Source organism: Carcharhinus amblyrhynchos, chromosome 14 (assembly GCF_965287045.1).
Source record: "Carcharhinus amblyrhynchos chromosome 14, sCarAmb.v2.hapA, whole genome shotgun sequence".
Classification (NCBI taxonomy): domain Eukaryota; kingdom Metazoa; phylum Chordata; class Chondrichthyes; order Carcharhiniformes; family Carcharhinidae; genus Carcharhinus; species Carcharhinus amblyrhynchos.
The window spans coordinates 32,702,628-32,718,494 of NC_137337.1; the positions used below are offsets into that span (position 1 = coordinate 32,702,628).

Sequence of the window (15,867 nt, forward strand, 5' to 3'; positions counted from 1 at the left end):
TTTGGTAGGAAGAATGGTAGGAAGGACTATTACTTACGTGGCGAAAAACTGCAGCAGGCGACGGTGCAGAGGGACCTCGGGGTCCTTGTGCATGAGTCGCAAAAACCCAGCCTGCAGGTGCAGCAGGTGGTCAGGAAGGCGAATGGGATGCTGGCCTTCATAGCGAGGGGGATTGAATATAAAAGTAGGGAGGTCTTGCTGCAGCTGTATAGGGCATTGGTGAGGCCGCAGCTGGAGTACTGTGTGCAGTTTTGGGCGCCGCACCTGCGCAAGGATATTTTGGCCTTGGAGGGAGTGCAGAGGAGGTTTACTAGGCTGATACCGGAGTTGAGGGGGTTGAGCTATGAGGAGAGGCTGAATAAACTAGGCTTGTACTCGTTGGAGTTTAGAAGAATGAGGGGAGATCTCATTGAGACGTATAAGATGATGAATGGGATGGATAGGATAGAGGTGGAAAGACTCTTCCCGCTCAAAAAAGACAGTAGGACTAGGGGGCACAGCCTCAAGATAAAGGGGGGGCAGTTCAGAACGGAGTTGAGGAGGAACTTCTTCACTCAAAGGGTGGTGAATCTCTGGAATTCTCTGCCCGTTGAAGTGGTGGAGGCTGCCTCGCTAAATATTTTTAAGAAGCGGGTTGATGGGTTTTTGATAAGAGAGGGGATTAAGGGTTATGGGGAGAGGGCGGGAAAGTGGAACTGAGCCACGACAGATCAGCCATGATCTTATTGAATGGCGGGGCAGGCTCGAAGGGCCAGATGGCCTACTCCTGCTCCTATTTCTTATGTTCTTATGTTCTTATGTTCCTTTTCAAGCACCATTAAAAGCAATTAGAGATTCCACAGGACTCTTAAAGGTATTAAGAATGTTCCTTACTTCCTGTTTCTGGATCATCATAGATGTTTAATCATGACATATTCTTATATCCTCATGTGTTCTATTTATACAGCGAGCAACTGGTTATTGGTGTCTTTATTATTCAGGATGTTTAAAAATGTAGAACATTTAAAAAAGATTGAGAGACCTATGAAATTCATGAATAAAGAAAACATCAAGACAGGGGCACAGTGGTTAGCACTATTGTCCCACAGCATCAGGGACTCTGGTTCGATTCTGGCCGTGGGTGACTATGTGGAGTTTGCACATTCTCCCCACGTCTGTGTGGGTTTCCTCCAGGTGCTCTGGTTTCCTCCCACACTCCAATGATGTGCAGGTTAGGTTGATTGGCCATGCTAAATTGCCCCTTAGTGTTAGGGAGATTGGCAGGGTAAATATTGGATAAAAGCAAACCACAATGCCCCTGTCACAGTTTACCCTCTGATTTCAGCTTCTCTGTTGTTTGGCCATTCACACCTTTTATTCTCTTATGGACTGCCATTAGCAGTCTTTCCCCTTGTTTTCATGGCTATGACTCATCTTTCATTCACTCACCCTGCAGTATAAATATTTCACACCTTCAATGCCTTTTAGTTTTCACAAAGGGTCATCTGAACTCGAAACGTCAGCTCTTTTCGCTCCTTACAGATGCTGCCAGACCTGCTAAGGTTTTCCAGCTTTTTCTCTTTTCGTGACTGGGTAAGTATGTAGGGAAACGGGGATAGAGCCTGGGTGGGATTGATGTCAGTGCGGACTCGATAAGCTGAATGGCCTCCATCTGCACTGCAGGGATTCTATTCTACATGAAGAACCTACCTTTTACTGGGAGATAAATCACTGAGATGCCATTATTCAGTCCATTCAAATTTGTGGCAATGGGATTATCTGAGGTGAATTTGAGTGGATATTGTCAAGAGATTTTTGATTCCTATTTGTTGGATTTAGTTTGTTATTTATGACATTGTCACGTTGTTTAAATTTGATTTTGTTTGCTGGTGCCAGAAGCAATGAGAAATGTAGTCATGAGTACACTTGGTGACTGTTGAGAGTAGTCTCAGGAAAAAGTGCTATCCCACACATGCTATTAAACTGTTCCAGAGGCTAAACCTGCTGTGTAACCTTTGAATAGGAACACCACACAAGTATAATATAAGACATCTGAGGTCGAAAAGTTGAGCTTTCTAATATCTTATGCAACACTGGGGCCTATTTTCTGTTCAATGCTACATTGTAGGCTACTGGCTGTGGAAGATTATTGAGACACTCTTTCTGTGAATTCAATTTAATGTAAATTAAGCCAGCATTTGCGTAATGGGATCTGCGTTTTAAAGTATTTACCAGTGGAAGGAATCATTACTTAAAATTATTTTTGAAACTTTGAAGTCATCTGGGTTGCTTCAGTATTGCATTTGTCGAATATAATTTTTAAAAATCTGTTCTGTGATATCGATTTGGATCCACTGCTGTACCAGTAATTGATATTTAATTCAGACTCAGGTCCGTGAGTCAATCTGAGAGCATTGGTTATATAAAGAGAATTTAATTCCTGGCTGAGGTAATATAAGATGAGCAGAGTCCCGACATGATGTAAGTGTTAGCCAATGAGAACTCGCAAAGGTATTTAGCAGGATGGCTGGCATGGAGTCATGGGTAGAAGCAGTGAGATCTACGAGAGCTTTCTAATCGTGTTTCCATCAGAATATTCACAAATGATCGTCCAACCGTAACACTATTTACAGAGCAGTTTTACGAAGCAAAAGCATAAACTGCTATATGTACAATTAAAGATCAAACAAAAGTCAATACCAATAGAAAAAGTTTTTCACGCAGAGAGTGGTGGGTGCCTGGAACACGCTGCCAGAGCAGCTGGTGGAATCTGGCACATTAGCAACATTTTAGAGGCATCTGGTTGGATACATGAACAGGAAGGGAACAGAAAGGTATGGACCGAGTAAGGGCAGAAGGTTTTGTTTTTAGATTAGTTAGGGCATCATGATTGGCAGAAGCTTGGAGGGCCAAAGGATCTGTTCCTGTGCTGTGCTCTTCTTTGAGGTGGCAATGCTGGTGTTGGACTGGGGTGGGCACAGTAAGAAGTCTCACTGGCTGCTGTCAGACTTTTGAATGGACTTACCTTGCATTAAGTTGATCTTTCTCTACACCCTAGCTATGACTGTAACACTACATTCTGCATTCTCTCGTTTCCTTCTCTATGAACAGTATGTTTTGTCTATATAGCGCGCAAGAAGCAATACTTTTCGCTGTATGTAAATACATGTGACAATAATAAATCAAATTAAATCAAATCAACACTATGTTAAAGTCCAACAGGTTTATTTGGAATCATAAGCTTTTGGAGCGCTGCTCCGCTCTGAAAGTTTGTGATTTCAAATAAACCTGTTGGACTTTAACCTGGTGTTATGAGACTTTTTACTGTAGTCTTTGTTTTTGGATCTTGAACAATGGACATACATAGTTGTAGGCTATGGTCCAGAATTTCCTGGAAAGTTTTGTTATAAACATTGTGTGAATGCACCAATATTTAATCAAGGGAACTTGCACATTACTGAGTTGTGTTGGTTTTACACAGAAAGCCGAATACCCATGAATTTCCTCCATTGTTTGAGGTCCTTCCAAGACAGGTGTGGTGATTGTCTGTGCTGCTCATTTATATTATATTGCTCTCATGTAAAAGACCAACTCAAATGATTCTCCTGAGGCTGGAATTTAGCCCACCACCAACCCCCTCCCCACCCCACCACACTACTGCGCCCGCCCAACTTGCTTTTGGCTGGAGAGAAGGTAAAATATGACAGCTGACTACATTCCCGCACACCCCCAAGCCACCCAATAATATGGCAGCGGGTGGGTAAGGTGTTATTAGATCACCCACCCTATTAGGCCTTTAAGTGGCCTATTTGTGGTCTCATGACACTACGTCTGAAGTAATGTGTAAAGTATTGGCCTCCTTATTTAAGAAAGGAGGTAAGTGTATTATAAACAGTTCAGAGAGTTTTATTAGACTAAAACCAGGAGTGGGTGGGCTGTCTTATAAGGAGAGATTTCACTTGTATTTAGTAGCGTTCAGAAGAATAAGAGGCAACTTGATTTAAACCTATATAGGATTCTGAAGGGTCTTGACAGGGTGGATATGGAGAGGATGTTTCCTATTGTGGGAAGATCTGGAATTAGGGGCCACTGTTTAATAGTGAGGGGTGGCCCATTTAAGACAAATGAAAAGAAATATTCCCTTTCAGAGGGTAGTGAGTCTTTGGAATTCCCTTCCTCAAAATGCAGAACCTTTGAATGTTTTCAAGACAGAGGTAGATAGATTCTTGATAAACAAGAGGATGAAAGATTCTCAGGGGTAGCGCGAATTTACAATCAGATCAGCCATGATCTTACTGAATAGCGGAACATCCTCGGAAGCCGAATGGCCTACTGCTGCTCCTAACTCATATATAGGAGACCAAAACCTTGATCAAAGAATTAGTTTTAAAGGAGGTAAGTGATACAGAGAGGCCGAAAAGTTTGGGAAGGGAATAATAGACCTTTGGGCCTAACTGGCATAATTAAAATCAAAGATGCTCACAAGGACAGAATTAGGGAAATACAAATATTTCGCAGCATTATTAGTCTGGAGGAGGTTAGAGAGCTAGGGAAGGGCAAGGCCATGGAAGGATTTGAAGACAAGGATGAAAGCTTTAAGGTTGCTTAATCAGCAATTAGTGTAGATCAGCAAACACAGGGATGATGGATGAAACCAGACCCAGAGCAAGTTAGAACATGGGCAGCAGAGTTTGGGTAATGTGAAGTTTAAAGAGGGGGGGAGACCAGTAAGGAGTGTGTTGGAACAGTCGACTCTGGCAGTAACAAAGATGGGGATGAGAGTTTCAGCACGGATTGTGCTGAGACAGGAAAGAAGCTGAGTAATGTTATAGATGTGAAAATAGGTGGTCTTAGAGAAAGCTTGGATATCTGCTTGGAAATCCAGCTCAGGCTCCAATCTGACACCGTAAGTTGCCAGGGAAAGGCACAGTGTCAGTGGCTAGGGAGTGAAGTTTGTGATGGGAACAAAGACCAGTGGGTGGAATTCTCCCACCTGGAACTAAGTCCTATGGCGGGGGTGAGGGCCAGGAGTATTTCCCGCTGTAGAGGCTGATAGGAAACCATGCCATATCTTCCAGCCTCAACCTCATTAATTATGCATTGGGAATTGTGAGGGTTGGGGGAGAAGGGAGGCAGTGCAGGCTTGAGTGCCTATGTCCCACTGTCATATCCAGATGCCATATTGAACATCATTGGCTCAATGTTGGAGAAAGAAGATGAATCTCCAGGGATACTCTGAGGCTGCAAGGTGGACCTCCTCAATGACGTTGAAGCTGGAAGATCCACCAAATCTCTGCTTCTCTGCACCCCCCCAACCACCCATACTTCCAACCCCACCCCTACATCTACAGTTGTAGTGTTCCGGGTTCCAGGTGACCTCCATCCTGAACTTCAAAGGCAGCCCCAGGCATTCTGCAGGCAAATCCCAACTTCTGCACATCACGTTGTTCCAAACGTGTTCTAGACTGATGAGTGGCCCCCCCTCCCCGCCCCATGTGCCATCTATCCATTTGGTGGGACATTGGAGAATTCTGCCCTATAGCTCCAATGTTCTCAGTATTGAGTTGGACACGTTTCTGATCATCCAGTACTTTTGTTATTCTTTCAGGTGATGTGGGCGCCTCTGGCAAGGCCAATATTTGCTGCCCAGCCCTAATTGCACTTAAACTGGGTGGCTTGTTTGTCTATTTCAGAGGGTAATTGATAGCCAACCACATTAATGTGGATCTGGAATCAGACTGATAATGTTGGCAGATTTCCTTTACTAAAGGCAAGTTTATGGCTGTAAAATGCAGAATAAAAACTCTCACAACACCAGGTTAAGGTCCAACAGGTTTATTTGGTAGCACAAGCTTTTGGAGTGTCACTCCTTCTTCAGGTGACTCATCTGAAGAAGGAGTGACACTCTGAAATATTGTGCTATCAAATAAACCTGCCGGATTTTAACCTGGTGTTGTGAGACTTCTTATTGTGCTTACCCCAATCCAAATCATGTAAAATGCAGGACAGAGTTCATTCAGGAAAAGGGTATTTGCAACAATTGATGGGAGTTTCGTGGTCACCATAACTGAGAGTAGTTTTAAATTCCAGAATTATTAATTGAGTTTAAATTCCATCAGCAGCAGTAGTGGGAGTTAAAACTGTAGCCCCGGAGCATTAACATGGGCCTCTGGTTAACTAGTCCAATAGCATTAAATACCACTGTCTCCCCATGCTGTCGGATGTTGGATAGCAGGCTGACAACTTCAGAGATAGTGGAGGGGTCAAGCAAGGTGGTGAGGTAGAGCTGTGTGTCATCAATGTCCATATGGAACAGGAAGTTGGGTCCTTGAATGATGCAGTTTCCAGCAATAGAATGAGATCACTCGCAAAACAACACGCTAGCTCTGGGTAGTGCAAACCTGGAAATCGCTCTGCCAAAAAAATGGCCATAGAAGTTTAGCCTATTCAAGTCTGAAGCTGAGATCGATAGACTTTTGTGAGGTAAAGAATGTGGATCAAAGGAGGGTAAGTGGTGTTGAGATACTGATCAACCGTGAGATTAAAAGGTGGATCATTACTGAAGGTTGCATGTTCTACCCGTGTGTTTGTATTGAATTCTTACTGAATAAGAGCCTTAATTTGAAAGTGCATTTTCTGTCAGACTGTCATAGATAATTTAGAAGGCATTTGCTTGTTTGAATATTATTAAACCTACACTTTTGCAGTACACAAATGCTGCCTTCACAAAAAGGAAGTTTTAGCTTTTGTCCTAAGTTTACAGCTAAGGAGATGGCTATAAACTGCAAGACCAAGCCCATTCAGGACTTTAAAGTTATGTACCTATCCTGGGTAAACATCGCAACTCATCCCGAAGAAGGTTGTCACAAACTTGCTAAATTCCTCACTTCTGTAATGTGTACCTTCTGTCAATGCACTGGGATGAGTAAAACTTATGACATTACAAATTTGCATCGCTAGGTAAACAGTGAAAGGCTTCCCTTAGTTTTTTTGGCCTTCCGGTCGAATGTGACAATAAAAAATTATGGTTCTGCAAGTAAACAGTTGTCCACAGCAGTCATTCTTGTGTGTTTTGCTCCAAGCAGTATCTTTAGAGAGAGGGAAATACTTGCAACCTAATATTTATTGCATGAAATATAAGCAGATTAAAAGTCACTTCATACAATTTAATATTTAAATGAAAGGTGGTAGGAGGTATTGATTGTAAAACACTGAAGCAAATTGCAGAAATCAGTTGGCTCAGTGATGGTACACATTCACTGACAAAAGGAGTCACAATTAGAGAAGAAAGTAGGAGATACACAGGCAAAAGAAACTGCCACGCTTTGTGAGTTAAGAAAATGTTGTCAGCATATTTTAAAAGACATCCCAGAAGATCTTTATCTTTTTTTTGTAGTTGAGTAAAAGAGAGTGTGTCCGTTACAAGCAGTACTTTTCGGAAGTCTTATCTGGAGGGCCTGAGGCATTGCACTCAACAGTAAATGGAAATTCATTGCTGGAAATTGATATATCTTTAGGCAATTTCAATGACATTAGGCAAAGAGGACCTAAGAACTGACTCTATAATTTTACCTGCACTACATGGATTTTTGTTGCTCCTCTGCACTGAACAAATGATTAGCAGCAGGCACATGTTATTGTCGCTGTTCAATGACATGGCTTTGGACTGATGGTGGGCTAAAGGTTATATGCATATCGTAGGAGACTGGGAATTCAGGCAACAGAATTTAAAAACTGTTGACAGCTTTTATTGGTTAGTTTTTTTCTCCCCCAGGAGGTTGCTTTTCATGATTAACAGCCCACATAAGACCCAGTTCCTATTCAACTGCTGCATGTTTCCGTTCGTTGACTTTGATAGAGTGACTGAGACTGTTTGATGTATAGTTTTACTTTGCAAATTACTGGCCCAGTACTGCTATCCATTGACATTCTTATGGAAGGCACTTGGAAATGAGGATTAACTGCTGTAGTATTTCTGGAAGCTTGAATGGGCCAAGGGGATATGATCTGTAAGAGGCCGTGCCAAGAATAGTCACAGTGGTCCAGTAAAGATGAGAGTGTGGCCATAATTGGTAGGTTGGGAAACATTGTTCAGAATGAGCTACAGCCTTAATAGTGGTGTGTGTGTGTGTGTGTGTGTGTGTGTGTGTGTGTGTGTGTGTGTGTGTGTGTGTGTGTGTGTGTGTGTGTGTGTGTGTGTGTGTGCACCTTTTGACTTCTTAACATCATCTGGTCAGCAATATATAGCTAATCTCCTTCCATACATTTCATCTATTTCTGCACGTTCCTGGATTAATCTCCAAGGTCAACAAAATAAATCTAAAGTGTCAAACTTAGCTAAAACTTAATAAGCATTTGCTTATTGATTCAACTGATTTCAGTTGAAAGGAAGAATTAAGTTAGTATAGAAGCAGCATATGCATCTGAAACTCGTTCACCCATGTTAACATATTGACCATATGAAATTACTAGCTGTCTCAGTATAGTTCTGACTATTCAAATTGCAAAGATGCAATAAATGTTGACTTGTGTCCTGAGATTAGAACTTGCCCTAGCAGTCATACATACATACATTTTATTAAAATGCAAAACTGGGAATACCTTCCCAATTATTGGCAAGTCTCTCATTTTAAAGATGTTTGATTTTGTCCGTTCCTCAGCTTTGTTCGAAAGTATGGGTGCATGCACTTTCTTTGGATGCAAACTCTCCCAATCAGGTGATGCTCTTAAAATAGTCCTGATATGACTGCTTTTGTAGTTGAAATAATTATTGAGATGCACACTTCTCTTGTTCGAGTGTAGCTATCGTGTGTTGCATTGGGAAAGGATTTAGTTTGTGTTCTTCAATAGTCATGCCAAATAGGTGTGTGTGTGTATGTGTGTGTGTGTGTCTGTGTATGTATGCATGTGTGTATGCATGTGTATGTGTCCGTGTATGTGTGTGGATGCATGTCTGTTTGTATGTGTGTCTGTATGCCTGTATATACGAATGTGTTTTTGTGTGTGCCAGAATGTGTGTGCATGTATGTGTGTATGTTTGTATGCCTGTGTGTATGTATGTCCACATGTGTGATTTTGTGTGTGTTTTTGTGCCTGTGTGTGTACATATGTACATCTCAATTACAGAAACCAGAAATGGATGCGCTTGGAAGGCATTCAATGGTGTCCGTTCAACAGGAGTACAATATTTAGCATTTTCAAATTGATCATATTTTTACAAAAGACTTCACATTGAATGTTTGGAGAAACAAAGGCATTTTCAAAAAAGCAAGTTGAATGACCTTGCAAACAGTATGATTCATTTAACTTGTACAAGGTACCGCTGAAATAGGTGGTAACCCTGGATGATGGACTACTGAGAAACCATGTATGGCAGATATTCATAACAAAAGGCAAACAGCTCTGCAATTGAATGATAAAATGTGTGACAATAATGGAAATCGGTTTATATTTCTCCATTACTTCATGGTTGTCAGACTGTTTAACTGTGCATTACTCTGACCAAAGCCTCTTAGTTGTATGCTGCTGACTAGTGAATTCACGGTTGTAACCTCTAATACTGGGCAATGTAAGACATGCTTGTCCACCTTAATTAATTTTAGTTGTCACTACTGCAACCTCTGCAACGAATGAGGGAGCTAACCAACAATGATATAGAGCAAAACGCTTTACAAGTCGGTGTGTCATCCATCGTCTGCTGTTTATTTTTCATTTTCAGGCACAAGCAACAATGACAGAGAGCGGGAAAGAAGACTCGTCTCAAGAAACTATCATCTCACCAAGCAGCGGCAGTCAAGCCTGGGCACCCGGCCCACCAGCCTCACAGAATTCATTACTCCCTGGCAGGATTTCTTCTGGCACTTCAGCTGCTGCATCTTTTTTTATCAGGTATTGGATCGTTTCATTCAATTTGCAAGTTGAGATAAACATTTTCAGCCAATCCTTGATTCAGCATGATTTTCTTTCCACATTACTCAAGGGAAATAACTTCAATATTCTGCAATAAATTCACAGAAACGACAGATAATTTAGGAATTGATTTCTAAGCCAATGACAAAACTATTGGATACTTTAATATGTTTTAGCTTCTCTTTCCACTCATTTTGTCCATTATTTTTGCCCTTGTTCCCCCTGGGTGGATCACAGCTTTGGGGTCAATGGCACTAAAAAAGTTTAAAGTTTATTTATTAGTGTCACAAGTAGGTACACATTAACACTGCAATGAAGTTACTGCAAAAATCCCGTAGTCGCCACACTCCGGCACCTGTTTTGAGTACACTGTGGGAGAATGTAGCATGGCCGATACACCTAACCAGCACATCTTTCAGACTTGTGGGAGGAAACCGCAGCAATCCCACGCAGACATGGAGAGAATGTGTAAACTCTGCACAGACAGTGACCCATGCCGGAAATCGGCTGCCGGTGGAATCTATTGGTTGCCTGAAGTTGGGGGGATGTGGGATCAACTTCAGCGGGACTGAAAGACCCCACTGGCAGAAGAGGGCTGGGAAATCCCACCGGTGGTTGCTACTTGATCATGATGGAGTGAGGGTTGCTGCAGTCCATATGGTGAAAACTTCCCAGTGTGCCGCTAGGGAGGGAGGACTTTGTGCCACTTATAATAAAAGAATTTCAATCTATGTCAGCATGTATGTGTCATTTGGATGGAAACCTGCAGTTCTTCTGAGAGATAGAGGGTTACGAAGTCTGATAGGTTGCTGCTGTACATTTTACACAGCAGCCCCAGTGGAGGAAATAAATGTTTAAGGTACATTAATTACCCAGTATTGTCATCACAGAAAGCTAGGCCCAGTCGTTAACAGCTTAAATAACCTTTAAAAACGTAGTCATTATCAATGACCGCCAATTTTTAGCCCAGAAAGTGAACAATTATAAATGCAGTGATGTGGAGATGCTTTTGTTGGACTGAGATGGGCATAGTACGAAGTCTCACAACACCAGGTTATCATTATAGGTGCAGAGCCTTCTTCCTATAGGTTATAAATTGTTTTGGGGATTTTAAAATTCCTTTCTGTCTTCTCTCTCTCTTCTAATCCAATCTTCCTTTCCCTCTCCTCATGTCTCTTTTTGTACCTGATTTGACATTAATTCTCCCACTCTCGGCACGGCAGTTAGCACTGCTGTCTCACAGTGCCAGGGACCTGAGTTTGGGTGACTGTGTAGAGTTTGTATATTCTCCCCGTGCCTGTGTGGGTTTCCTCCAGGTGCTCAATTTCCTTCCACACTCCAAAGATGTGCAGATTAGGTGGATCGCCCATCCTAAATTGCCCTTTGTGTCCAATGAAACGTAGGTTAAGTGGATTAACCATAGTAAATGTGATGGGTTATGAGGCTAGGATGGAGGAGAGGTCTTGGGTGTGATGCTCTTTCGGAGAGTCACTGCAGATTTGATGGGCCAGACAGCCTCTTTATGCACTGGAGTATGCACTGGAGGGATTTCAAGGCTCAATGCACCCTCCTCCTCAAATCTTCCTTCTCAATCCTTTAATCTCATTGGTTAAGGAGGTGAACTTTTCAGTTGTTTCTGAGGCGCCAGGTGGCATCTTACCTTTCCCATAACATTATAACTCACACAACCACATTAAACCCAAGTGTGCACAAACAAGTCTAACTATTGGGGCACGCCATATGATACCCTGCTCCGTTCAAACTTGGCCCTTTGCCTCAGGAGAACAATCACCTTGAAGGAGATGTTACAAAATGTGCTATTTACTCCGCTTAAAGACACCAATTTGTTTTTGTAGCCACCCTACAATACAATACACAGTGTACACCATTCAGGTGCTAATGATGCCATTGTGATAGCCTGTAGCAAAAATACGGTTTTACCTTAAACTCCCTATTACATTAGCGCCAACTCACCCATTATTAGGAATATGGACTGTGATTTTTCTTACACAATAGTTCACTTTTTTCCATGAAAGAATCCGACAGTAAAAGCACAAATTGATGTTGGTTGGAGTTTTCCAGGACGTTCATGCTCTGCCACTGCTCAGAATGAGGATGGAGAATTTGGCACTCAGCCAAATCTCCGTTCCGTGCAGTGGGAGCGAAGGATCTCGCTGACTGAAAGTGTTGCACCATGCAGTTGACACCAGGGCAGCATTTAACCAAGTACAGCATTCTAAGATTTTGAGCAACATTGAAAGTATTAAGAATCAGGGGGAAAACTCGCCATTGATTGAAGTCATAGTACAGCACAAAGGAAGATATTTGTTATTGCTGGATGCCAATTATCCCAGCCTGAGAACGTCACTGCAGAAGTTCCTTAGTGTGGTGTCTTTGGCCCAGAAATCTTCAGTTGCTTCATCAATTACTTTACCTCCAATCTACTATGCTAAGTGCGGATGTTTGCCAATAATAGCACATTGCTCAGTACCATTCACAACTTCTCACTTACTGAAGCATTCCACAATTGCATGCAGCAAGACTTGGACAATATTCAATCTTGGTAAGAGGCAAAACTCGTACCACACAGGTGCCAGGCGATGACCATCTCCAACAACAGAGAATCCAACCATTTCTGCTGGACACTCCACAGCATTACCAACCCTGAATCATTCATCATCTACATCCTCGCCAAAAGTTTAACTGGACCAATCCCTTTAAATACTATGGTCACAAGAGCAGATCGGGGAGAAGAATTCTGTGGTGGATAACTCACATCCTGACTCCCCAAACCCTGAGCACCACCTATAAGGTACATGTGATGAATGTGCTGCACTACTCTCCACTTGTCTGCAGTGCATTTCCAACAGCACTCAAGAAGGTCAATACTATCCAAGACATGATTTGTATCCCATCCATTACCTTAAGTATTCACATCCTCCACCACCGTACACAGTGCTAACAGTGTGTATGATAGACCATATTCACAAAGCAATTCATCAGGACTTCTTCAGCAGCATCTTCCAAATCTGCAGTTTCTACCACCTGGAATTTATAGGGGATTGCACAGAAACTTCTAAAATTCTCATAGGATTAGAAGGGTAGATTCAGAATGAATGTTCCCAATGGTGGGGGATAGTTTGAGGATAATAGATAAACTTTTTAGGAGTGGTTAACACTGCTGCCAGGGACCCGGGTTCAGTTCTGGCCTCGGGTCTCTGTTTGTGTGGAGTTTGCAAGTTCTCCCTGTGTCTGAGTGGGTTTCCTCTGAGTGCTTCAGTTTCCTCCTACAGTCCAAAGATGTGTGGGTTAGGTTGATTGGCCATGCTAAATTGACTCAAGTGTCAGGGGATTAGAAGAGTAAATATGTGGGGTTACGGGAAAAGGGCCTGGGTGGGATTGTGGTCAGTACAGACTCAATGGGCCAGATGGCCTCCTTCTGCACTGTGGGATTCCATGATTCTATGACTAAGGTGGGGAAGAAATTTCTTCACTCAGAGAGTGGTGAATCTGTGGAATTCGCCACCACAAAAAGTAGTTAAGACCAAAACATTGTGTGATTTCAAGAAGAAATTAGAAATAGCTTTTGGGGCTAACAAGATCAAGGGATATAGAAGTAAGGCAGGATCAGGATGTTGAATTTGATGATCGGCCATGATCTGAATGAATGGCAGAGCAGACTCAAAGAGCCGCATGGTCTACTCTTGCTTCTAGTTTCTGTGTTTCGATGTTTCTACAGAAGAACACCCCCACCTGAAAGTTTCCCTTCAAGTCACACGCCATCCTGACTTGGAACTGTTTTGCTGTCCTTCACTGTCACTGGCTCAAAGCCTTGGAGATCTCTTCCTAACAGCGCTGTGGGGTGTAACTATAGACGGGCTGCAGCGGTTCAAGACAATAGCTCACCAGCACCTCCTTGATGGACTATCAATATTGTCCTTGTCAACGATTTCACTTCCCAACCACGAAGGATAAAAAAGATTATAAGTTTAACATAGATCAAAAGATCAAAGTGACTACATTACATTAAAGGATTCAGAGACCGATTTATAAAGAATATTCCAAGTGTTACATGGCACATGTAATTCTCATTGAAAATGCAACAAAGTTACAGATATGCAAATTTCAGCGCACTTGTGACATTTAGACATTCATTGGGTGATTTATATTAATGCTGATGCAAATTGCAAGTTAATGTTGTGAAATGCAGGAGAAAGGTGACCTTCATGTCATTTGCACTTGTGAATTTAATGCACAGAAGAAAATATTGTCAAGTATTTTTAAAACAGTCAAAAATAATGCACTGAACAGTTCATTGAACTGAAGTCATCAAAGCATCAATTAACTGTGCTGCTTTTCGATTTTGAATGAGAAACTCTTCAAAAATGTTAAAAGCTGCACAAATATCCCTGTATTACATTGACAAGCCATTGCTGGGGTAAAAAAGGTAGACTCCCAACGCAGTGAATAATAGCAGGCAGAAACAACGATAAATATTTGCAAGTTTCAGAAGGACATTTAGCAACTTGCTTTATTTTATTACGATGACAAATGTACAGTTCCAGCTTATGATGGTTAATCTGTAAAATTGCTGTGGATTTTTTTCTGTACAGGATGTTGGCAAAATGTCTTCCTCCCTTAGTGTAGTTGGTGTTTGGAGACGATTTGTTGCTGAGTGTGGCCCATCTGAAGTCGATAGCAGTGACAGCCCACGTAATGTTAAACCATATGGCAGGCACTGACACTTGATGGGTCAGTGATAAGCATTTGGTCATTAGGATCAACCATGAAATGCCTCCTATATAATTGAGGTTACTCAAAAGAACAGATACCTTATCAGCTTTAGCTGTGGGGGCACAGCTTGCAGATGCTCAATGTACTGATTGTTCTGTGACTGAGCATATGATTAGTGTATTGAGGCAGTATGTTCCTAATGAAATGGCAGCAAAAATGCATATCAGTAACACCAGTGCTGAAAAATGACTAATGCGGTGTTCTTCAGTGCATTTCACTGTTCAATTAGTGCCTGTAAACTGTGCTTGAGGCATCAATTTGTTTTAACTTTAATGATCAGATGGGTTCTAGCTAAACATTGCTAGGAAGTCAATCTGACTCCTTTTGCTCATTAATTTTTCTCATGCCTCATTTCTATTATGAGACAGAGGTCCAGTGATTTAGAACTGTTCTGGTGTGTCTTGACTCCACTTTAATTAGTTTGTTACTCCAGTGATGCCACGTTTATTAAGAGTGTGTCACCGCATCAACAATGCCACCAAATGGGAGCTCCAGAAGGCAGGAGCAGGCTACCTATGAAGGTAGTCCTGTCAGTTGCTGGATCAGTTCACCGCTGAGAGCCTGGTGGCATTACTCCCAGTAAAAAGTCTGACAACACCAGGTTTTAGTCCAACCGATTTATTTGATAATAGACTCACAAGCTTTCGAGGTTTCCCTCTTCGTCAGGTGAATGGAGAGTTCTGGCCTCAGACAGAGCATATAAAGCACAGACAGTTTAGAGATTACTGATTAGAATGCGAATTCTTACATCTAACCTGCTGTTCTTGAACAGCAGGTTAGATGTAAGGATTCGCTGAGGTGTGGGGTTGGAGGGTGGAGGTAGGGTTGCTAGCACAACTGGGGAACACATTCACTTGCAGCTGTTTTTAACAACAATAAGCAGATTGGTTCTCTTGATGATGACTTTTGTTAAACTCTACAACCATTCTGCCAATTGGATGATCGTTTGGAGGACAGATCGTGCAATTACCCTGAACTCTTCGTTTTTTTCAAAAAAAAGAAAAGGCTTTTTACACAATATAATTCATAAAAAATGTAATGCTTTCTGCTTGGCTCAGAAATGTCCTCAAAGCCCTTTATGATCAGCACTGTTGAATTTTTGAGGAGAAAATTTGTGTCTCTGTGTGTTAAGCTTCAACCTACTGACATATGACCTTGAAAGGTAACCATAGTAACAGATGTACA

The 15,867-nt window shown here is 41.9% G+C and overlaps 1 protein-coding gene across 2 annotated transcripts in view; it reads left to right on the forward strand.

The window, feature by feature from the left end:
* Window positions 1-15,867, forward strand: part of LOC145352569 (kinesin-like protein KIF26A) — a 213,028-nt gene that overhangs the window by 92,970 nt on the left and 104,191 nt on the right. For both annotated transcript variants that reach the window (XM_080202601.1, XM_080202602.1), the window contains exon 4: window positions 9,698-9,867. In XM_080202601.1, coding sequence (XP_080058727.1) covers window positions 9,698-9,867 — 170 coding nt within the window. The remainder of the gene's footprint in view (window positions 1-9,697; window positions 9,868-15,867) is intronic.